The following is a 25326-nucleotide window of genomic DNA, read 5'->3' on the forward strand; positions in this document are numbered from 1 at the left end:
GAGTAAAAACAGGTATGTTTAGAACATTGACTGATAAATAATAAATGCCCAATCAAGAATAAGCTTTTATACTGTTAAGTGATATATAAATATATTATTTCATATAAACTATATCTTTACTCTAGAGATGAGGAAATAAGACCAGAGAGCTAAGTGGTTTGGTTAGGGTCAAATAATTAATAAGTGGAGAAGCAGGATCTGACCTTGGATGTGTCACTTATACTCTTTACATAAAATGGAAAAATATTGACTGATTGATTCAATGACAACCTCACTAGCATATATATCCCAAGACACCCTGACACTGGGATGCCCAGTCCAACAGGAATAAGAACAGACAAGGACCCCCGCCCCCTGCCCTCCCCCCTTCCCTCCCAGCTTCCACACCCCCAGGTAGGGTGACTCACTCCTCTTCTCTGTCAATATACTTCTACAGACCTCTGACACAGAAATTAACACAAGCCATTCATTACAGCAATATCCAGTTACCTATTTTTCTTTACTTAACCACTGAACTACTTGAAGGCAGACTGACAGCTCATGGATAACAATGATTGAGTTAAATTTAAACCAAGATCACTTGACAAATGGAGTTGGGACTGACTCCATAACGGAAGAGAGAAGGGAAAACAGGCACGGAGAGCGGAGGGGAGGAAAGGAAGGCTACATGGACACACAGACAGGTAAAAACATTATTCCGTAGACACACGGGTATGGGTACATACATATACGGCAACAGTTCATTTTACCGAATCCTTTTTGTACAAGGCACTATTCTAACCTCTTTACAGACACCACTTCTTTAGTCTTGGTCCTATAATATAGACATTCTTATTCCCATTTCACTGACAAGGAATCTGAGGTCAAGAGAGATGAAATAATTTGCCCAACAAGGTAGAAGCTGGTGAGTAAAGCTGGAGGCAGAAGCCGATGGCTGGGGGCCCGAGCCCACGCTCTTACACAGCTTCTCAACAGGAGAGCAGGCCGTCAGGGACAGAGCAAGGGAGGGAGAGGACAGAGCAAGGAGCAAAGGCCGATCTCCTGCACAGCCAAACACTCCTACCTTGGGTGGCTGTCATCTGCAAGTCCCTAAAAGCTGTTTTTTTGCCCCCAGCTATCCAATACTGCCACATGAAAGGAAGTTTTATTTATTTTTTTGACTGCACTGCACAGTTTGTGGGATCTTAGTTCCCCAACCAGGAATCGAAGTCAGGCCCCCAGCAGTGGAAGCTGGGTATCCTAACCACCGGACCACCAGGGAAAGTCCCTGGAAAGGAAGTTTTAAAGTAAGAATGTCACCCACAAGCCCACCCTCACCAGGACACTCTCACCTCTGCATTCTCCCTTCTCGGCTCTGACCGTCTGCAGACTGCTTTTAACAAAGCTGCTACCAGCACTGGCGTAAGTTTGGATTATGAGTTCTCCATGTTGTTCTAAGTGCTTCATAATTAATGGCTACAGACACAGCTAGCTGAGTCATCATGCCTTAAATAACAAGGCCCCTACTGCTGCTAACAGTTGGATAATACAAATAACGCTACAGTGGAGACTTTTCTACACACTGCTTTTTACTTATTTTCTACATTTTTCTTTGGAGACATTCTGATTGCTATGGGGCCTTGCCTTACAGTGTACCAGAAGAGTACACAGATTCACAATATTGTGGATATACTTAATGCCACTGAATCACATGCTTAAAAATGGTTAAAATGGAACATTTTAGGTTATTTTAACAAAACAAAAGATAAAAAGACTATGTGGATTTATATGGACAGATGATTAGTTTTGAACCCTTATACAGGAAAATGGGCTGTAGGACCTACAGACAGGGGTCCAAGAACTCACAGTTACCAACTGACAGCATTCCAAATAAGTCAAGCTATTCACCAACCTTTTCGGAATTCGGGCACATAGTGGTATGTCTTCTCTCCCAGATGGATTAAGAAGTTGGAAAGATTCCCACTGATTGCTATGGCAAAGACCAATGTGGCACATATCCAAAAGGGGCCTGCAGAGCAAACCAGAAAACTCAGACAAGAAAATGACGAACCAGCTTCATGGAAGCAATGGAAAATGAACTTGAGATGGAATCAGTATTGTTAAGTGGGAATTTTCTTTTTAAAAGGTCAAATACACAACTCAGTAATTAGCTGCCTTAAAGACAGTGGGGATTGAAATGCACAAAACAAAAACACCTTCCTCAATTAGGTGAATGAAGACACTGATTTGTTTATACGTCTCTTGTTGGAAGATCATCCAAAAAAATTCATGGACATTTTGTTAAACCTTCACAGGTTTAACAAACCTGTGGAGGATACAGGAAGCAAAGGTTACTCCCTTTAGGTAAGTATCAAATGTTAATGCCAGAGAAAAAAATAATTAAAATTATATAGGTCCTTTGCTGTCTAAACAAAGGAGTAGGGCAAGCTTTAGGAAAGAGTTCATTTAATCTAACAAATCACCACGGGTGTCTGTGTATGTGAGTGCGTATATAAGGCTTGCTTTTTTCCTGTGTTTTTTTAATGAAAAAGTAATACACACACACAGTGCATTGTTCAAAAGGCACAAAAGGGGATACAGAGAAAATTAACCTTCTTTCTCTCTGCTCCCTAGCTATTCATTCTCTTCCACAGAACTCACCACCATAACCAGTTTCTGGTGAACCCTGCCAGAGATTTCTATACACATAAAAGCAGATGCATATTTGTGTGTGTGCTTTAAAGAAATGCTAACATGCATATGTACTTCCACCTTATCATGTCCTGGAGATTCTACTATAGCTATTTATAAGTCACTTCAGTTGTGTCTGTCTCTCTGCGACCCTATCGACTGTAGCCCACCAGGCTCCTCTGTCCATGGAATTCTCCAGGCAAGAATACTGGGGTGGGTTGCCATGCCCTCCTCCAGGGGTCCTTCCCAACCCAGGGACTGAACCCATGTCTCTTATGTCTTCTGCATTGGCAGGCAGATTCTTCACTGCTAGCGCCACCTGGGAAGCCCATAAAATTCAGCTTATTCTTTTTAATGATTATAAAATATTCCACTAAGTGAATGAGTACACCATGCTTTAGAAGTCCCTTTCATCATTTCTCTTGATTTCATGACCACTCTTGTTTCTCCCCATCTAGAAAAAGGACTATATGAACAAATACAATTTATAAATCTAGAGATTTTAATAGATTTTAAGAATTTCATTTTTCAATTTCAGTAATATTCTGTAGGGTTTTTTCTTTTGGATAACTGTAGGCACCTTGACATATCACAAAATTAAGAAAATTACTGCGCTGGGGGAGATGATTGGCAGAAATGGATGAGCACTTTTTGAGGCCAAGTTGGTTCCTGAAGGTGGGAAAGGATACACAACAAGCACTTGACTGGGGAGCTCCAAAAAGTCACCAACATCAGCTTCCCAAGCAGCGTCACTGACTCACTAGCCTGCGGGCACTCTGTTACAGCCAAGGATCAGATCCTGTTCACTGCAGTATTCTGCATGCCTAGCACATAAACAGTGTAACAACAACCAAAAAAAAAAAAAAACCCTTACAACCAGTAACAGTAATTTAAAAATCCCCCAAAGCTTTATTGAACAAATGAACAAAACTAACCATGTGTTACTGATGGGCCGAGACCATCGAAGCAGGCGACCACAAGCGATCAGAATATTCTAGTACCATAACTAGGAAGCAGAGACTATCCCGTCCGCTGTCATTTACTACCTCCCTCCTTTGCTCTGGGCCCTGGTGCTGGGGACACAGCGATGTGTGACAGACACAGGCACTGTGTGCTGTGCTCAGGCACCCAGGAGGCATGGCCTCCAGAGACACACACCACCTGCTCCTCCCAGGCCTGCCCCGAGGCTTCACGCTGCCTTCTCTCTTGCTCATGCCTGCCAAAGTCCTACTCCAATTGTGGGGTGGGGTGGGAGGAAGCGTTAACTTCGTTTGCATTGTGCATTTTTATATTATCAAATATTTCTAACAGAAAGAAAAGCCCAAAGAATGATAAACACTGGTGCACTCATCATGCTTAGTTTTCAAATCTTTCTAATGCTGCAGTACTACTCATATCCTTCTCCAACATGCTTCTTTTCATCGGCTACTGTTCTGAGATGTGTCCTTGTTGATGCTTATAGATCAAATCCATTTCTAAAACCTACATAATTCTGTATATGAACACATCATATTTACTTTGGTCATTTCAAAATATTTGCTAATTACAAGCAATGAGGAGGCAATGAAGAATAATACTCTTCTATATGTCTTCTTATTTATCTAGGAGGAGAACTGCTAAGCTGTAGGGCAGGAGCATCTTCAGACTGCTCCAATTTGTGGCACCAGTTACATAGCCACCCACATTTTACACAAGGTCCCATGGCTCCATATCCTTGGCAACACTTGATACCAATGTTTATGAAAAGCTGACTTAAGAGTTATCGCTCCTCTGTTTAGACCCTTCAATGGCATCTCATTCAAGCTAAAGCCAAAGTCGTTACTTGCTTCCAAGACCCTACACGATGTGTCCCTCCACACTGGCCCTCTGACCTCATCTCCTAGAGGCCCTGTTCGCTCCAGCCCGGGCACACTAGTGTCTTCACTGCTCTTTGAGCACACGAGGCAAGTTCCTGCCTCAAGGCCTTTGTACATACTGAGCTCTCTCTTCCATATCATTTATTTATTTGGCTCTGCTGGGTCATAGTTACGGACGTGGGATCTAATTCACTGAACAGGGATCAAAGTGGGGCCCCTGCATTGGGAGGACAAAGTCTTGGCCACTGGACCATCAGAGAGGTCCCAGAACTCTCTTTTTCAAATGCTCTTCTCTGAGATACTTACTTGTATTGCTCCCAATTCCTTCCAGTGTTTACTCAGAATCCACCCACCTACATAAACTTCTACTGTCTCTCTTCTCCGCTTTAAAATTTTTACCTTAGCATTTTTCACTAGCACACTGTTTCACCTATTTTCTTTGTCTATTGTTAAACTTAGATTATAAACTGCCTCTGGGCAGGGACTTTCGTCTTTTTATTACTGCTGTACCTCCAGTGCCTAGAATAGTAAGTGAATTTGTTAACTGAATGAATAAATGAAGACAAGCCAAGTTGTATGATGGCTAAATTGACACACATATATGATATCCCGTTTTAGTTTTTATTTCCCTGATTACAGGCATGTGCTAAGTCACCTCAGTGGTGTCTAACTCTTTGCGACCCTATGGACTGTCACCCGCCAGGCTCCTCTGTCCGTGGGATTCTCCAGGCAAGAATACTTGAGTTGCCATGCCCTCCTGCAGGAGACCTTCACAACCCAGGGATCGAATCGGCATGTCTTAGGTCTCCTGCACTCACAGGTGGGTTCTTTACCACTAGTGCCACCTGGGAAGCCCTATTACAGGTGTGGATAAGCATTTTTTCATGTATTTATTGGCCATTTGGGTTTCCTTTTCTGTGAATTGCTTATTTTTTGCTAGAACTTATAATTGGTTTTACTCTTATCATCAGTAGGCACTCTACATGTATTCTTGATTTTTATCTTTTGTGGGTTATGTGCTCTGAAATATTATCTTTGGTCTGTGGTTTATTTATTTATTTTACCTTGTTTATGGTTTATTTTGTGGTGTAGAAATTTTAAATTTTGGTGTAAATGTAGTCAAATTCGTTCATCTTTCCCTTAGATCCCGCAGACTGGCTCTTCTGTTATCTTGCTCCTGACCACCTTCCTCCAACCCACCCCACAAGGTCAGCCCTCTCTACTAAAAAATTTTATTTTTTCTAGTTGTACTTTTTTTTTTTTTTGGTTGCACTATGTGGCATGGGGGGTCTTCCCTGATCAGGGATCAAACCTGTGTCGCCTGCATTGGGAGTGCAGAGTTTTAACCACTGGACTGCCAGAGAAATCCTGTACTTTCTTTTTTTAAGCATGTCTATGAGCTCATGAGGGCTTCTCCAGTGGCTCAGGTGGTAAAGAACCTGCCTGACAATGCAGGAGATGCGGGTTCGATTCCTGGGTCCAGAAGATCCCCTGGAGAAGGAAATGACAACCCACTCCAGTATTCTCGCCTGGAGAATCCTGTGGAGAGAAGAGCCTGCTGAGCTACAGTCTGTAGGGTCGCAAGGTGTCAGACAAGACTCAGCAACTAGAACAACAACATGAATTCATGAGGTTAATAGTGCTGTGTAAAGAAGAATGTTTCAGGATCAAAGGTGAGTGGAAAGGAGACTTTCCTCAGCATCCATTAGAGCAGTTCCACTTTAACTGGTTCTAAATATTGGACAACATCCATAACATTTGATGAAAAGTTTCTGGAACTTAAAAACACCAGTTTTATAGAATAAGTAGGGGCTTTATATTAACACTAAACCGGGTGATGAGAGTGTGTAGTCGCTTCACTTCTGTCCGACTCCTTGAGACCTCATGGACTCTAGCCCATGAGGCTCTTCTGTCCATGGAATTCTCCAGGCAAGAATACTGGAGTGGGTCACCAAGTCCTCCTCCGGGGGATCTTCCTCACCCAGGGATCAAACTCACATCTCTTATGTCTCCTGCACTGGCACCGCTTGGGAAGCCAAAACCAGGGGCCAGTTCGACATCAACTATTTATAATAAATAGTCGATTGATTATATAATATTGCATATTTCAAGTGTACATAGTGAGTCAAATGTTTAAAAATTATATTCCATTTTTAGTTATTATAAAATGTTAGCTATATTTCCTGTGCTGCATCCTTCTAGCTTATTTATTCTATACATAAGCAGTTTGTACCTCCTAACCCTCTACCCTATCCTGCCCCTCCTCCCTCCCCTCTCCCCTCTGGTAACTACTAGCTTGTTCTCTGTATCTGTGCCTTTGTTTCTTTTCTGCTAGATTCACCAGTTTTAGTTCTTATATTCCACATATAAGTGAAATCACACAGATGTCTTTTTCTGTCTGACTTATTGAACTAAAGTATAATACCCTCCCAGTTCATCCATAATGTTGTCCCATAAGAATGGGAGTTCTTGGTTTGACAACTTCTAACCTTAGTTTTCTCACATGGAAAACAGAGATAATAGCACTTAATACGTTGCCCTCTTGAAAGGATTAAAGAGTGTATGTACTGATTGGTACACAACAGATTCGCATGAATTCCTTTTCCTCTTATAATCAACATGTATAACTGCTCTAATACTTACTGTTTAGGGTTGAACATATAAATTATTGAACACTGAGCATCAGGTTCTTCATTAGAGAAATGGGGATAATAGCACCTGCCTCAAAGGTCGTTGAAAGAATTAGCTATGCCCAGGTACACCACGTCTTGCGTACAGCATCTGCACACAGAAGCACTCAGAGTCTCTGGCTCTCTTCTCCCCTCAAACACAGAGGTCAACAGTGCTGGAACCCTTTCCCTCAGAGGCACTGGATGGACCTCTGGCCCCTCCTCAGACAGCAGGGAGGTTGGGATGACACCAATCCCCAGGCTCATCCCCTTACAAACTCCCAAGGGGAAGCCAGCCTGCCTGAGGGGCAGAGCTGGAACTCAGCATATCAATGAGTAAGTGTAAGAGAGCCTCCTCCACACTCACCCCAACCACCAAATCCTCTAAAATTAAAATCAATAATCTCCTCTATATGAAGTGACTTAATTTGTCTCAAGTTTGTAATGTCATTTAAAGACTTTCAAAGGACACACTATTCTTGTCATCATGGCATTAATCAAACATGTAATTGCCTTTTCTCCAAAATTCTTTGCAAGAGCTGCTACTGAAGCTCAGAAGAGACACATAAAACGCTCGTGCCCCAACAGTGTGCTTCGCCAGCTTTCGAGGCAACCCACACCCTCATCTGCATTTAGCCGGTACATGAAAAAGAACCAAAACGGCGCTACACGTACCATAGAGATCTGGATTGCTGCGGATATACAACCTTACAAAGTTTTTTCCTGGTATTGGCAAAAGAGACCCCTTTATTCTGTCAAAGACCTGCAAAACAGCATAGCAGTAAGTCTACAGATGATTTTCTTTCTTAAAGTTTAGTAAAGTTTAACTACTGCAAAATTGAAACGGTTATTAGAGCTTTTATTATTTATTATTGTTTTATTATTTCATTTAGTATTTTCAAGTGCCAATAACCCTTTACTTTTGCAGACCATATCCAGTATGCAATACCTGTCACATTACTTGACTGTTTAACAGCAGAAGAAATAAGTCTGCATTATACATCAAAAGAAAGGTGAAACTGGTTTACAGACCTGGTGAGTGTCTACATCAAAGAACGTCTGATAGTATTCAAATGTCCAGAAGGGGGAGCTTTTCTTCTGTCCAGCAAGTAACTGTCAGAGGTAAAATAAAACATAATGAACACAGAATTTCCTTATTCTAGCTACCCAGACAGAGAAAGACAGAGGATCAAAGAGAAACTCAAGAAATACAAAAGACCAAACTCTTCTATATTCATCTATCACTTTTACCATCAGTTCAGTTCAGTTCAGTGGCTCAGTCGTGTCCGATTCTTTGCAACCCCATGAATCGCAGCACGCCAGGCCTCCCTGTCCATCACCAACTCCCGGAGTTCACTCAGACTCACGTCCATCAAGTTGGTGATGCCATCCAGCCATCTCATCCTCTGTCGTCCCCTTCTCCTCCTGCCCCCAATCCCTCCCAGCATCAGTCTTTTCCAATGAGTCAACTCTTCGCATGAGGTGGCCAAAGTACTGGAGTTTCAGCTTTAGAATCATTCCTTCCAAAGAAATCCCAGGGCTGATCTCCTTCAGAATGGACTGGTTGGATCTCCTTGCAGTCCAAGGGACTCTCAAGAGTCTTTTCCAACACCACAGTTCAAAAGCATCAATTCTTCGGCGCTCAGCTTTCTTCACAGTCCAACTCTCACATCCATACATGACCACAGGAAAAACCATAGCCTTGACTAGACGGACCTTTGTTGGCAAAGTAATGTCTCTGCTTTTGAATATGCTATCTAGGTTGGTCATAACTTTCCTTCCAAGGAGTAAGCGCCTATTAATTTCATGGCTGCAGTCACCATCTGCAGTGATTTTGGAGCCCCCAAAAATAAAGTCTGACACTGTTTTCACTGTTTCCCCATCTATTTCCCATGAAGTGATGGGACCAGATGCCATGATCTTCGTTTTCTGAATGTTGAGCTTTAAGCCAACTTTTTCACTCTCCACTTTCACTCTCATCAAGAGGCTTTTTAGTTCCTCTTCACTTTCTGCCATAAGGGTGGTGTCATCTGCATATCTGAGGTTACTGATATTTCTCCCAGCAATCTTGATTCCAGCTTGTGCTTCCTCCAGCCCAGCATTCCTCATGATGTACTCTGCATATAAGTTAAATAAGCAGGGTGACAATATACAGCCTTGACGTACTCCTTTTCCTATTTGGAACCAGTCTGTTGTTCCATGTCCACTTCTAACTGTTGCTTCCTGACCTGCATACAGGCTTCTCAAGAGGCAGATCAGGTGGTCTGGTATTCCCATCTCTTTCAGAATTTTCCACAGTTTATTGTGATCCACACAGTCAAAGGCTTTGGCATAGTCAAGAAAGCAGAAATAGATGTTTTTCTGGAACTCTCTTGCTTTTTTGATGATCCAGCGGATGTTGGCACTTTGATCTCTGGTTCCTCTGCCTTTTCTAAAACCAGCTTGAACATCTGCAAGTTCACAGTTCACGTATTGCTGAAGCTTGGCTTGGAGAATTTTGAGCATTACTTTACTAGTGCGTGAGATGAGTGCAATTGTGTGGTAGTTTGAGCATTCTTTGGCATTGCCTTTCTTTGGGATTGGAATGAAAACTGATCTTCTCCAGTCCTGTGGCCACTGCTGAGTTTTCCAAATTTGCTGGCATATAGAGTGCAGCACTTTCACAGCATCATCTTTCAGGATTTGAAATAGCTCAACTGGAATTCCATCACCTCCACTAGCTTTGTTTGTAGTGATGCTTTCTAAGGCCCACTTGACTTCACATTCTAGGATGTCTGGCTCTAGGTGAGTGATCATACCATCATGATTATCTTGGTCGTGAAGATCTTTTTTGTACAGTTCTTCTGTGTATTCTTGCCATCTCTTTTAATATCTTCTGCTTCTGTTAGGTCCATACCATTTCTGTCCTTTATTGAGCCCATCTTTGCATGAAATGTTCCCTTGGTATCTCTAATTTTCTTGAAGAGATCTCTAGTCTTTCGTATTCTGTTGTATTCCTCTATTTCTTTGCATTGATCGCTGAGGAAGGCTTTCTTATCTCCTCTTGCTATTCTTTGGAACTCTGCATTCAGATGCTTATATCTTTCCTTTTCTCCTTTGCTTTTCTCTTCTCTTCTTTTCACAGCTATTTGTAAGGCCTCCTCAGACAGCCATTTTGCTTTTTTGCATTTCTTTTCTATGGGAATGGTCTTGATCCCTGTCTCCCATACAGTGTCACAAACCTCAGTCCACAGTTCATCAGGCACTCTATCTATCAGATCTAGTCCCTTAAATCTATTTCTCACTTCCACTGTATAATCATTAGGGATTTGATTTAGGTCATACCTGAATGGTCTAGTGGTTTTCCCTACTTTCTTTAAGTCTGAATTTGGCAGTAAGGAGCTCATGATCTGAGCCACAGTCAGCTCCTGGTCTTGTTTTTGCTGACTGTATAGAGCTTCTCCATCTTTGGCTGCAAAGAATACAATCAATCTGATTTCGGTGTTGATCATCTGGTGATGTCCATGTGTAGAGTCTTCTCTCGTGTTGTTGAAAGAGGGTGTTTGCTTATTAAAAGGTTTTAAATCCTGGTCCCTCCACTAGGGGGCAGCTTCATCAAATCACTAGACTCATCTCAGTCTTCCTAATCTAAAAAGTATAGCTAACAGATCTGCCTTATAGGGTTATAGGGAGGATTAGATTAATTATTGGGGCTTCCCCAGTGGCTCAGTTGGTAAAGAATCCACCTGCCAATGCAGAAAATGTAAATTTGATCCCTGGGTTGGGAAGATCCCCTGGAGGAGGAAAGGGCAACCCACGCTGGTACTCTTGAGTGGGAAATCCCATAGACAGAGGAGCCTGGCATGCTACAGTCCGTGGAGTCACAAAGAGTTAGACATGACTTAGCAGCTAAACAACTCTAGTACAGAAGGACTCAGATGGCCTCAGTTTAAAGTTCCATCTGCACCTGCCAGTTGCATGTCCTGGGGCAAGTCACTTAAACTCTGCCTCCGGTTTCTCTTTTATAAAATGAGCATATGACTGCTTCCTGGCCTTTTGGCTAAGATCAAGTATAAAATGAGTATAAGAACAGTTCCTTGCATATTGGGTTGTTTTGAGGATTACATGAGATGATCCAAGTGAAGAACTTTAAATGGTATTTGGCAGCTATTAAACACTGAATGCTGCTGCTGCTGCATCACTTCAGTCGTGTCCGACTCTGTGTGACCCCACAGACGGCAGTCCACCAGGCTCCCGTCCCTGGGATTCTCCAGGCAAGAACACTGGAGTGGGTTGCCATCGCCTTCTCCGTAAACACTGAATAAATATCAGCTATTGTGATTATAATGATGAGAAGAGTCAATATATTACTTTCAGATGAGGAAATCCAGGCTTAGGGAAATTAAAATATCTTACCCAAGACCACAGAGCTATTACTACTGGCCAGACCAGGACTCAAACTCAGGCTCCTAAGTCTGAGCTCTTGCTGTGAAATCTAGTATATACTGGTATTTAATTTGGCATAAACTTTGGTACTTCTTTTCATATTTCATGGAGTTCCACAAAGCACACCCAGCTCTCCACTATTTCATAAGCCTGTGAACACACTGCTACAAATCGAGTACCCCTCTAGTGAATCACAAGCATGATCCATTTATAAAATATTACTAGAAATACTACTCGGCTGGCCAAAAAGTTCCTGGCACACAGGAAACTGCAATAAATGCGTGCATGAGGTTTTTAAAACTTCAAAGAAAAAAAAATTTTCAAACACAAGTCCAAACCTCAGTTTTGTCAGAGTCATCGTTTCCTAGTAACTCATCATCTTCTTCTCTCCCCAAGCCTCTTAGGGGTCCTGGCTTATGCTTTGGGGTTTCACCAGGATCCTCGATGCTGATTGTGGTGGCATCTGGGTCTGCTGCTAGGGAAGTGGTTGTATCACCAAATTCTGAAATCAATTAGAGCACAAGGGTATCAGAGACCTTACTATTAACTTCAAGTCGATCTGTTACAACCTCAGCTTTGCTATAGACCCTAGCTGAGACAAATGGCAAAAGGCTCTGAAAAAAACTCATAGAAAACAAACTGACACAGAAAAATGATTATAAAGACAACAGAATTTGAAGTCAGACCTGAATTGTAGTCCTGGTTAAATTACTAAGTATTCAAGCCTGAGTAAGTAACTTAACCTCGATAAGCTTCAGTGTTCCCATCTCTTCCATAGGGAGAATAATATATAAGGAATTGGGGGAAAGTTAGGAGTATTACCATAAGTAAAGTCCTCAGGAGAGTGCCTAGCCCATAGCAAGTAACCAACCTAACCCTCTCTTCTTTGATTCAAATTCAAAAAAAATTTAATGGAAGTTATTTTTTTCCAATAAATCCCATGTGATCCCTACAGGAAACATGGAGACAAAAATGAAAGTAGAAACGACAGAATAAAAACCACTCTTGCGTGTGTGCATGCTTCGTCGCTTCAGCTGTGCCCACCTCTGTGCAATGCTATGGACTGTAGCCTGCCAGGCTCTGTCCACAGGGTTCTCCAAGGCAAGAATACTGGAGTGGGTTGCCATGCCTTCCTCCAGGGGATCTTCCTGACCCAGGGATCAAACTCCTGGCGACTCCTGTGTCTTCTGCATTGCAGCCAGATTTTTTTTTTTTACCACTGAGCCACCCAGGAAGCCCCCCAAAATCACTCTTAGTCCCACCCATATAAAACTAACACTATTAACTTTTGGTATACTTCCTTTTCTCTGTACAGTAGATTCGTACCAGTGATGATCATTCATTCAGCAAATATTTACTATATGCCTACAACTGCCAAGTACTGACTTAGGATGTGATAGCATACTATGTAAACAATTTTGTATGCTGCTCTGTCTACTGAGAATTATACAAAAATGACTTTTTCATGTTATATCAGTCTTTACAATGAACATTTATGTGTCTACATAGTAGTCATTGAGCTGGAGGTGGGAAGATTAGGAGAGAGACACCACAAGTTAATACAACTATTCCACTGCTATTGGATGTTTAGGTTGCTTCCCACTTTTATTAGAACAAATAACACTGTTAAGAGTATCTGTGCAGACAAAGTTTTAGGGCTTATTGCCTTAGTATGAACACTATCTTAAAGAGATGGGAATACCAAACCACCTTACCTGCCTCCGCTGCCTCCTGTGCAACCTGTATGCAGGTCAAGAAGCAACAGTTAGAATCAGACATGGAGCAACAGACTGGTTCCAAATTGGGAAAGGAGTACGCCAAGGCTGTATATTGTCACCCTGCTTATTTAACTTACAGGCAGAGTACATTCACAAGAAATGCTGGGCTGGATGAACCACAAGCTGGAATCAAGATTTCCAGAAGAAATATCAATAATTTCAGATATGCTGATGACACCACCCTTATGGCAGAAAGTGAAGAGTAATTAAAGAGCCACTTGATGAAGGTGAAAGAGGAGAGTGAAAAAGCTGGCTTAAAACTCAACATTCAAAAAACTAAGATCATGGCATCTGGTCCCACCATGTGGCAAACAGATGGGGAAACAATGGAAACAGTGACAGACTTTATTTTCCTGGGCTCCAAAAATCACTGCAGATGGTGACTGCAGCCACAAAATTAAAAGACACTTGCTCCTTGGAAGAAAAGCTATGACAAACCTAGACAGCATATTAAAAAGCAGGGACATTACTTTGTCAACAAAGGTCCATCTAGTCAAGGCCATGGTTTTTCCAGTAGTCATGTACAGATGTGAGAGTTGGACCATAAAGAAGGTTGAAAGCCGCAGATTTGATGCTTTTGAACTGTGGTCCTGGAGAAGACTCTTGAGAGTCCCTTGGACTGCAAGGAGATCAAACCAGTCAATCCTAAAGGAAATTAATCCTGTATATTCATTAGAAGGCTAAACCTGCAGCTCCAATACTTTGGCCACCTGATGCGAAGGGCTGACTCGTTAGAAAAGACCTAGATGCTGGCAAAGACTGAAGGCAGGAGGAGAAGGGGACAACAGAGGATGAGATGGTTGGATGGCATCACCGATTCAATGGTCATGAGTTTGAGCAAGCTCCGGGAGATGATGAAGGACAGGAAAGCCTGGCGTGCTGCAGTCCGTGGGGTCGCAAAGAGTCAGACACGACTGAGTGACTGAACAACAACAATGAACATTATCGGCGTGATCACTAGGTCAAAGGGTACAAATCATTTTTAAGGCTCTTGAGCCATATTGCTAAACCGCTCTCCAAAAGAACCTTGCCCATTCATGTCCACCAGCAATGATCATGACTTCCTATCTCCGGGCATCCTAACAAACTTTATTTAGCCACTCAGATAAAATTCAGGATAGCTGTGGAATCTGACAGGTCTAAGGAGAAGTCAGGAAGACCCCTGGAGAAGGAAAAGTCAGGAAGACCCCTGGAGAAGGAAATGACAACCCACCCCAGTATTCTTGCCTGAGAAATCCCTTGGACAGAGGAGACTGGCAGGCTACAGTCCGTGGGGTTGCAAAAGAGTCATAAACCTTAGCAACTAAATAGCAACAACAATAAAAGGAAGGGTATCAACAGGGCACCACTCGAACACTGCAAGCATGGCAGTGGGATGGGGTGCTTGTATAACTGAGCCCAATCTTATTGGCTTTCAGCTATGCAAATAGTTTTGTGGAGAGAAATAAAGTGACTGAAATTAATGAGGTGGCTGATATCTAACAATTACTCGAGTTTCGGTCTCCAGTGTTTTGGCCGCATGAGGCTCTGAAGTGAGACGGTCCTTTGTGTAAGATAAACTAGCACTCCATGACCTTGGGCAAATTACTCCATATCTCTGAGTCTCGGTTTTTTCAACTATAAAATGTAGATAATACTTATCTCACAGAGATTTTGAGGATGATATGAGATAACAATAAATATTTTCATAGCTATCACTTATTGACTGGGCAGGGCACTGACATTTTAAAAAATGGTTATAACTTTGCCTGAGAGAATCAGACCAAGGAAGATATATTTAAGTCTCATATTTAAAAAGCAGTAGTTTACCAGAGGAACAACATGCCAGAAGGAGGAACGGAGACTGTAACTTTAGAGGTACCAAGTCCAAAGAGGTTCAGGGGAGGGAGATAACTCCTCGAGCTGCCCTATGAGAAGGATGGCCAGAAGCGGTGCAGACAGCATCTGACGCCAAGGAGTACAGGATGAGCAAGACTCAGAAGATGGAAAACGTGTCCCGTGTGTGAAGAACAGCAGACGGCCTAGCTCGATTTGAATGTAGAATGTGTGTACCTCGCACACGATGACTGTTCACACATTCTGCTCTGTAGCGGTCATTCTTGTCCATCTCAGCCCCTTGAGGGCAAGACAGGTGTGCTTCTTATTTCTGCCACCAGCACCACCTGCTTCTACGTTTTCTGCTGTGTTTTGCCTCTGCTCCTTTCCTGATATGTCTCCCATCTGCAGGACCCTGACCTCCACTTTTTCACTTAACACCATTCTTCCTCGGAGAAGCTTTCCATGACCCCCACAGCATCTTATGTTCTCTTCCAAACAGCAATTAAGTCCTGTGTGACTTGGTTTCTGCCTCCCCTCAAATCTGACCTTATGACAGCCTCCCCCACCATCTGTGCTCTGGTACATTGGCCTTCTTTTAATTCCTTGGGGAAAAATATGAAACAAACTCCCACTCTTCTCAAGTTCTTTGCACATGCTGTTCTTTAGACTTGAACTTTCATGCCCTGTACTCCCAGATAGGATGATCAAGGAAGGCCTCTGGAATGACATGAGATTTGAGCAGAGCAAGGGAACGAGTCACATGGCTATCTGCGGTAAGAATGTCCTAACCAGGAAGATGGCACAAAAGCCCTAAGTGTACCTGATGTCTAGGAGGGACAGTGATGAGGTGCATGTGGGGAGGCAGAAAGAAAGGGCTAGAGTAGTACAAAATGAAATCGGAGGCCTGGATCATGAGGGCCTCCTAAGCACAGAAAGGGCTCCGCCTTCCACTCCCAGTGAGATGGAGCCACCGAAAGGTTTTGGAGGAATGGCATGATCTGACTTGGTTTTAAAGGACTACTCTGGATGCAAAACACAGACTGCAGAAAGGTAAGGGAAGATACGGGAAGATCTGAAGGAAGGAAAGGGCTATAATCCAGACATGAGGTGATGGTGACCTTGAGCATGGTAGGAGAATGGTAGAGGTGGGAAGCAATGGTCAGGTGCTGGATGTATTTTGAAGACGGTGTTGACAGTATTGGCTGATAAAGTGGATTTTGCTTCAAACATCTTTTCTTTTCCTTAGGTAGGAACAGCATAGGTTGTGATGCCTGGGTTCAAATTCTTCTTTACCACTTACTATAACCTTTAGGCAAATGACCTAATTTTTCTGTACCTTAATTTCCCTGTTGGAAAAATTGGGAGAGTAAAATAACTACTTCATAAAGTTGACATAAGGATGAAAGGATTTATTTGTAAAGCACTTAGAACAGTATCTGCCATTTAGGAAATACTATGGGCTTCCCTGGAGGCTCAGACCTGCGATGTGGAAGATTCAAGTTCAATCCTGTGTCAGGAAGATCCCTTGGAGAAGGGAATAGCAACCCACTCCAGTATTCTTGCCTGGAAAATTCCATAGACAGAGGCGCCTGGAGGGCTATAGTCCATGCGGACACAGTGTCAGACACAACTGAGTGCACACACACACGCACACACGCGCGTGCGTGCAAGTGATTACAAGACAAAATGAGCATTCATCAATCCCTAGCTTATGTCAGGCTCTGGGTTGAGTTATGAACTTTTCTTTCACTACTTTAATAGTTTGGTGGTTTAGTAGCTAAGTCGTGTCCGACCCTTGCAACCCCATGGACTGTAGCCTGCCAGGTTCCTCTGTCCATGGGATATTCCAGGCAAGAGTACTGGAATGGGTTGCCATTTCCTTCTCCAGGGGATCTTCCCGACTCAGGAATTGAACCAGGGTCTCCTGCATTGCAGGCAGAGTCTTTACCAACTGAGCCACAAGGGAAGCCCTAATAGTTTGTAGATATGTACTTAAAAGATCATTTAACAAAAGAATGTCTCCCTCACTAGAATGAGGGCTTTATAAAGGAAGACACTGACTATTCACTCTTCTACCCTGATAATGAGAACAATGGTCACAATCATGAAAGACTTATTTATTTAATGAATGAATGACCTGATTACGTTTCATCATAATAATCGTTTTATACTTTCATCTACTCAGCAGTGTAAAAAAAAAATCCCCTTTATCTTTTGATCTTCTGTATCTAGTAGAGTTCTAAGCACCTGAACTCTATAAACAATTTCTGTAATCTGCACTAAATTTATGATATTACCAACCTAAAGGGCTATTTGGCAAAAAAGAACAGCTAATATGGACAAATGGAATAACCTGTTGTGACAAACATTCTTTTATGAAGATGTCTGAAATAATCTTCTTATTTATGTATGTGCCAGTATACCAACCAAAATCCATTGGTTTTACTACAGAAATGCTAATCATAAAAGATGGACACTCAAATGATGTACCTTCAAACTGCAAGTCATCTACCGTTGCCATTCAGTCAGTGGGTCGTCTCCCAATTATTAGGAAGATAATTTGCAGAGGTCTAAAAGGAAAAAATAAATACACTTCATAGGATACCATAATAAAATATCTGCCAACAAATATTTTAGGGTTATACATGGTGTTGCTTTCCCTTGTGTCCTTTTTTAGTGGGATTTGACCGGTTTATACAAAGATAACCATTTAGCATCAGATACTATCAAAAATGTTATAAAGAAACTAAGGGGGTGGCGAACAGGGGCCCATTGGTTCCATCCAATCTCACTTACAATGTGGGTGTTAAGGGCCGAGTGCAGCCTGGAGATGGAAGGATGAGAAAGGGGAGGCAGGGATTTGATAGAAATGGCTCTGAGGGCAGTGAAGAGCAAAGGCCATCAGCCTAGCCCATGGTTAAGGGCACAGGCTCTGGGGTTGGACGGACTTGGGTTTGAGTCCCAACTCTGCTGCTTCTGGCTATTTTGACTATGGGCTCCTCAGCACCTATTTCCTCATCTGTAAAATGGGTTTATAATTGTACCAGCTATGGTTTTTCCAGTGGTCATGTATGGAGGAGAGAGCTGGACTGTGAAGAAAGCTGAGCACCGAAGAATTGATGCTTTTGAACTGTGGTGTTGGAGAAGACTCTTGAGAGTCCCTTGGACTGCAAGGAGATCCAACCAGTCCATTCTGAAGGAGATCAGCCCTGGGATTTCTTTGGAAGGAATGATGCTAAGGCTGAAACTCCAGTACTTTGGCCACCTCAGGTGAAGAATTGACTCATTGGAAAAGACTCTGATGCTGGGAGGGATTGGGGGCAGGAAGAAAAGGGGACGACAGAGGATGAGATGGCTGGGTGGCATCACCGACTCGATGGACGTGAGTTTGAGTGAACTCTGGGAGATGGTGATGGACAGGGAGGCCTGGCGTGCTGCGATTCATGGGGTCGCAAAGAGTCGGACACGACTGAGCGACTGAACTGAACTGAATCCACACGATGTTGGGTGCCATTAACTGAGACAAGTGAGTGTGAGGCGCTTAGTGCACAGCGAAGAAATAGTAGGCGCTGGAGTAATGGGAGCCCTGCAGCCTGGGTCCCCCTGAGCCCAGGATGGTTTGGGAAAGAGCTGCCCCAGACGCACGGGTAGTGTTTTTGGAGGAGGAGCTGGGCCGCAGAGACCCAGGTGGATAGATCCCAGGGTCTTTCAGTCCTGGGCCGGCCCCGTACACCCCGCTGCCTCACCTCGTGGGCGCTCGGAGTCCAACCTGTCTGGGTAAGCCTGGGGCCTCAGATTCTCCGCGCAAGTTCTGATCCCACCGAGTTGCCGGAAACCGGAGATCCGGGGGGCAAAACTTCTCCACCTCCTCCGGGCAGAGCTCCGCCCCCTTAAAGAGACAGCAGCTCCCGGAGACATCACTTCCCGAGACCTCAACAAGCAACACCATCCACAGCTCACTCCCTCCGCCACCCATCTAAGGGCGAAGATCGGCTTCTTAAAGAGGCAGGTGGCCCGGGGCGGAGCGATGGGGATGCCGAGAGGGTTTGCTTTGGTCACCTGTTACCCGGGGTCAGGGGTACGGGAAGCAGAGAATTCTCTAGAGTGGGGTTTACTTTATATTTGGTTATATCTCTTTTCTTATTGAAATATGGAACAGCTTAAGGAACGACAACTGTAAAAAGGAAAAAATGCCATCAATCCTCCCACTCTTGGCCATTTTTAAAAGAAAATTATTAATTTACTTATTTTAAAAGTCTAATTAACCATGGAGGGAGATGCAAGTCAATTGCTTTTTGAGTGGTTGAATGCCCATGATCTGCGTCAGGAGGATGTCTGTTCATGGAGCCACCTCCATATGTGTGTAATTTGTTTCTTCACTCCTGCAACGGTCTGTCTTATGGTCTCTGGGCAGTGAGAGGTGGGTAGGGATTGGCATCTGTTACCCCTGTGTCCCCCGCACAGCATCTGGTCAATGCCTTGACTACCACAGGAGCCCAGTAAGCAATGAAGTTGCGCTGAGTGCCCTGGTGAGAAACATTTTGCCCCTGCTGCCAGTGTTTGCTTGGTTAAGACCTACACGTCCCTCAGATGTGGGTACACTTTGTTCCTCCTAGGGAAAGCCCTCCTTCTCCTCCCAAGATTTATTTTGCTCTCATCAGATCAGATCAGATCAGTCGCTCAGTCGTGTCCGACTCTTTGCGACCCCATGAATCACAGCACGCCAGGCCTCCCTGTCCATCACCAACCCCCCGGAGTTCACCCAGACTCACGTCCATCGAGTCAGTGATGCCATCCAGCCATCTCATCCTCTGTCGTCCCCTTCTCCTCCTGCCCCCAATCCCTCCCAGCATCAGAGTCTTTTCCAATGAGTCAATTCTTCACCTGAGGTGGCCAAAGTACTGGAGTTTCAGCCTTAGCATCATTCCTTCCAAAGAAATCCCAGGGCAGATCTCCTTCAGAATGGACTGGTTGGATCTCCTTGCAGTCCAAGGGACTCTCAAGAGTCTTCTCCAACACCACAGTTCAAAAGCATCAATTCTTCGGCACTCAGCCTTCACAGTCCAACTCTCACATCCATACATGACCACAGGAAAAACCATAGCCTTGACTAGACGGACTTTGTTAGCAAAGTAATGTCTCTGCTTTTGAATATGCTATCTAGGTTGGTCATAACTTTCCTTCCAAGGAGTAAGCGTCTTTGAATTTCATGGCTGCAGTCATAGTGCCCTGTATTTGCCTAAACCGCAGCAGTTGCTATTATTTGCCCATCTTTGCTGGCCTGTGAGTGATTTGCAGGGAAGGATCAGGAATGATTCTGGTCTCTGGGTCCTCAGGGAAGCCCAAAACCAGGGACACGATATTTGCTCACCAAAGGTTAATTGTAGAGTGATCGAGTTCTGACTGTCTTAGCAGCATAAGCCAGCATCACTGCCCACACAAGGTGGAAGCTGTGACTTTGGCCTCACTACACTGGGCCTTCACAATCCATTAGAATGACTTACATCTGACTAATGGGCTTCTCAGGTGTCACTCGTTGTAAAGAACGTGCCTGCCAATGCAGGAGACATGAGAGACACAGGTTCGATCCCTGGGTCAGGAAGATTCTGACTAATAAAATAATTATACACACACACACACAGTGTATTTACTGGACTAACCTTGTGATCAGGCTTTATACATGCAGCTCTTTAATTCTCTGAACAATCCAGCAAGCTCAAGGAGACTATCCTCATTTTCTAAAGAGAAAACTGAGGTCATGTATGTATGTGTAGGTTACTTTGGTTGAATAGGTACCAGGAACGCATTACGACACACAAATTCATATGTGCAAGTGTTTCAAACACCTCTTATGCCCCATGTCCAACCCTCTTGGCTGCACCTGCTGCTAATTTCACCACCACAGGCCTTATTCCAGCTTCAGCAGGTATAACCTAAGTGGGCATCACCTCAAGTCCATATCACAGGCTTGTCACTTCCAGCATCAAGGCTCGTGTCATGGGGTCATGGGACTGTGGGAATGGTTCAGCACTGGGATAGTGCAGCCTGGAAGTGCATAAGTGGGGAGCGGTCTACGCCTCATGGGACAAATCTCAGACCAATGGAATTAGTAACTGAGTACATGTTTCTCTTTTTCCTCTCAGATGGACTCTCCTCAGATATTTCATACAGTTTTCAAACTGGCTTGCAGAATCAAACAACCAAATGCCTTTGGCAGTGGCCAGTTTGATAATGCAATAGCTCTCCTTCCCGCCCTGTTCTACAACTCTCGTCCTTCACTCCTGGTCCTTGGACTCACACTTGCCAACAAAGTACTCCCATGAGATAAGGAACCCACACTGAGGCCTGTCGGTACCAAGAGTGGTCCCAGAAAGCAGCCCTCAGGATAGTTTTGGAACCAGACCGCTCACCAGTCAAATGGCAACAACAACGCCACAGCTATGTTGGAAAGAGGTGATAATACATAGACTATATATTTCTTCTCGTGGAAATAGAAATAAAAGTTGCAGTGATATATTAATTATAATGATATGTAAGTTTTGGCTAAAAATGAAACAAGCATCAAATGTAACTGTACTGGTTTAACTAAAACAGCAATTCTCAACTGGGGACTATTTTGCTCCTAGGGGATATTTGGCTATGTCTGAAGACATTTAAAAAATAATTTTATTAGGTACAGTTGATTTACAGTGTTGTGTTTGTTTCAGGTGTACAGCAAAGTTATTCAGTTATACATATACTCGTTCTTTATCAGATTCTTTTCCCATATAGGTTATTACAGAATATTGAGTAGAGTTCCCTGTGCTAAACAGTAGACCCTTATTTGTTACCTATTTTATATATAGTAGTGTGTGTATAATGGCACCCCACTCCAGTACTCTTGCCTGGAAAATCCCACGGATGGAGGAGCCTGGTAGGCTGCGGTCCATGGGGTCGAGAAGAGTCAGACATGACTGAGTGACTTCACTTTCACTTTTCACTTTCATGCATTGGAGAAGGCAATGGCAACCCACTCCAGTGTTCTTGCCTGGAGAATCCCAGGGACGGGGGAGCCTGGTGGGCTGCCATCTATGGGGTCGCACAGAGTCGGACACGACTGGAGTGACCGCAGCAGCAGCAGCAGCAGTGTGTGTGTATGTTAATCCCAAGCTCCTAATTTATCCCCCTCACCACATTTCCCCTTTGGTGACCATAAATTTGTTTTCAAAATCTGTGAGTCTGCTTCAGTTTTGTAAATAACTTCATTTATATCATTTTTTTAAGATTCTGTGTGAGTGATGTCATACGATATTTGTCGTTCTCTGCCTGACTTATGAAGATTTTCTTCCCTTTTTTTTAAAGTTATTTTATTATTCTTATTGTTACTTTATTTATTTTTTGGCCACACCTCACAACATGTGAGATCTTAGTTCCCTGAGCAGGGATGGAGCCCGTGCCTCCTGCAGTGGTAGTGCAGAGCCTTAGCCACTGGACTACCAGGGAGGTCCCATGAAGACATTTTCGACTGTCACCACTTGCGGAGTGTTACTGGCCAGTGTGCTTCTAAACATCCTACAGTGCACAGGATAGCCCCTCACAGCAAAGAATTATCAAAATGTCAGTGGTGTCAAGGTTGAAAAAATCTGAGCTCAAAATGTTCGTATTTCCTTAGCTCATTGGTCCAAATTCATATGGTAAGGAAGGTGAGCCCAGCTGATACTATTTAGACCTCTACTGCTCCCTAGGTGGCGCTAGTGGTAAAGAACCTGCCTGCCAATGCAGGAGACTCAAGAGACTAGGGTTTCATGCCTGGGCAGAGAAGATTCCTTGGAGAAGGAAATGGCAAACCACTCCAGTATTCTTGCCTGGGAAATCCCACGGACAGAGGAGACTGGTGGGCTACAGTCCATGGGGTTGCAAAGAGTCAGACACGACTGAGCAATGGACATACACACTGCTCTGAGGGGGGAGCGAACCAGTGAGAGACAGAACCCACCCCACCATCACCTAGATAGAATGGAGGAAGAACGAGGGAAGAAGGGAAACTGAGGAGAAAGCCTTGCTTTGATGGACAGGGTTTGGGGTGGAGGGACAGTCTGAAAAGTATGAGCCTTGTTAGATGCTGCACATGATCCCAACAGAGTCCGTTCAGTTGCTCAGTCATGTCCGACTCTTTGCAACCCCATGGACTGCAGCACTCCAGGCTTCCCTGCTGCTGCTGCTGCTAAGTCGCTTCAGTCGTGTCCGACTCTGTGCGACCCCATAGACGGCAGCCCACCAGGCTCCCCCGTCCCTGGGATTCTCCAGGCAAGAACACTGGAGTGGGTTGCCATTGCCTTCTCCAATGCATGAAAGTGAAAAGTGAAAGTGAAGTCACTCAGTCATGTCCGACTCTTCGAGACCCCATGGACTGCAGCCTACCAGGCTCCTCCGTCCATGGGATTTTCCAGGCAAGAGTACTGGAGTGGGGTGCCAACTCTGGAAACTTGCTCAAATTCATGTCCATAGATTTGGTGACCCATCCAACCATCTCATCCTCAGCTGACCCCTTCTCCTCCTGACAGAGTCCACTGATTTTCCACAAAGAGGAAAGCTGGCAACCACACAACTAAGCCATGCTCTGAAAGTGCCTCTAACACCCCTGAGTGACATCCATCCCAGGGAAAAAGCTGCTGGCCCTTGCATTATTACTCAGGATGATGCAATGTTACAGAATTGCCACACATTATTTTGGCAAATGCACCGTTTTTGTAGAGTGAGCTGAGTCAGGTCAAATAAAACCAAGACCTGAGAATGGAGCTTTCCAAAGGAGATACCAGACTAGTCACATAATGACAGTTCTCTGGAACTGTGACTTTGTGAAGGGCTCCAAACCTATTCTTCCCCTTCCAGTGGTTACTAAATTCTTAATTTTCACAACAACCATGGTTGCAAAGCTAAATTTTTCAAGGCTGCCTTGGAGCTGGGAAAGGGGAATAAGACTAGAGCAAATTAAAACACCACAAAGCTCACTGTTCTTACCAAGATTCAGCAGTTCTTATTAAATAGACACTTCTCTGGTTATCAAAAAACCTTTCTTTGGTTAATTTACAGAACACTGAAAGAAGTTGAGTTTGACAATTTCTGCCAGTGTTCTCATGCTTTTTGAAGTGGATTTTCAGAGATTCTTACTCTTCTAGTTCAGAAGGGCTTCTAACTCGTTTATATTAAATGCATTTATTTTTTTATATGTAGACACTTCAGTCATCTTTTTTCATTTTAATTACCTCCATGACTCTTTTATATCTTCTTTCTGTTCTTTCACTAGCTACTTTTTCTTGCTAGTTCAAAGTTATACATTCATTTAATTTTATTTTGGTTGTTGCTTTTAACTCATTTTATTTTTTCTTATCAACTTTTTAAGCTTATTATACATATACACACCACCCTATTGAACAAGTAGCTCCTAGTCTGCTGTTTTACATATTCCCCCAGTCTTTAATTCAACAATTGTGTATTTGTTTCCTAAAACTTCCATTTGACTCTTTAAAAAATCATTCTGGATAGCCTATTAATGCTTTTTTTTTTTTTAATCCAGGAAGGCAAATGATTTAATAACTTGCTAGTGGAAGCTGATCTTTTCTGTCAAGGTATACCAGGGTGCCTGTGCTTAGCTCAGAACAAGTCATGTCTGACTCTTTGAGACCCAGTGGACTGTAGCCCAACAGGCTTCTCTGTCCATGGGGATTATCCAGGCAAAATTACTGGAGTGGGTTGGCATTTCCTTCTTCAGAGGATCTTCCCAACCCAGGGATCGAACCCAGGTCTCCCGCACTGTAGGTGGATTCTTTATCATCTGAGCCACTAGGGAAGCCCATGAATGCTTTAAACCTTTAATACATAGTTGTTGTTATTTAAATAGTTTTTATTGATAATTCTAATGTCTGAAATTCCTGAGGATCTAAATATTGCCGTTTCTGTTGATTCTCACTCATGGTGGTTTGTTTGTGTGTTGATAATTTTTGTGAGCTCATATTAGTTTCATCCTCATCTGTGTAAATTCTCAGCATCTAAATATGTTGTCTTTTCTAAAAAGTTCTACTTGACTCTATTTTAAAATACTTTTTTTGGCTGTGCTTCAGGGTAGGTGGG

At 43.4% G+C, this 25326-nt stretch overlaps 1 protein-coding gene and 2 long non-coding RNA genes across 17 annotated transcripts in view; 2 read left to right on the plus strand and 1 right to left on the minus strand.

The window, feature by feature from the left end:
- Positions 1-19053, minus strand: part of YIPF1 (Yip1 domain family member 1) — a 40040-nt gene extending 20987 nt beyond the window's left edge. For 8 of the 14 annotated variants that reach the window (XM_086389276.1, XM_086389272.1, XM_086389261.1 and 5 more), the window contains exons 1-6: positions 18963-19053; positions 17707-17786; positions 11959-12122; positions 8228-8308; positions 7871-7958; positions 1892-2008 (exon numbers count right to left, since the gene is read on the minus strand). In XM_086389276.1, coding sequence (XP_086245402.1) covers positions 1892-2008; positions 7871-7958; positions 8228-8308; positions 11959-12122; positions 17707-17737 — 481 coding nt within the window. In that variant the 5' untranslated portion in view covers positions 17738-17786; positions 18963-19053. Of the gene's footprint in view, positions 1-1331; positions 1642-1891; positions 2009-7870; positions 7959-8227; positions 8309-11958; positions 12123-17706; positions 17787-18962 lie in introns of those variants that run through there. The other 6 variants (XM_086389330.1, XM_086389315.1, XM_086389306.1 and 3 more) reach the window with 1 other exon arrangement.
- On the plus strand, positions 599-8238 carry LOC147375374 (uncharacterized). 2 transcript variants are annotated; one of them, XR_015159792.1, is made up of 5 exons: positions 599-683; positions 5166-5346; positions 5671-5734; positions 7733-7976; positions 8124-8238. It is a non-coding gene; the product is annotated as an uncharacterized LOC147375374 (long non-coding RNA). The 2 variants fall into 2 exon arrangements; XR_015159793.1 differs by having other exon boundaries at positions 609-683; positions 5230-5346.
- Positions 19054-19098: 45 nt separating the features above from the next.
- On the plus strand, positions 19099-21736 carry LOC147375375 (uncharacterized). Its single transcript, XR_015159796.1, has 2 exons — positions 19099-19221; positions 21360-21736. It is a non-coding gene; the product is annotated as an uncharacterized LOC147375375 (long non-coding RNA).
- The last annotated feature ends 3590 nt before the right edge of the window (positions 21737-25326 follow it).

This window comes from Bos grunniens, chromosome 3 (assembly GCF_055505025.1).
Source record: "Bos grunniens cultivar Pamir isolate PY7600 chromosome 3, Bosgru_T2T1.0, whole genome shotgun sequence".
Classification (NCBI taxonomy): domain Eukaryota; kingdom Metazoa; phylum Chordata; class Mammalia; order Artiodactyla; family Bovidae; genus Bos; species Bos grunniens.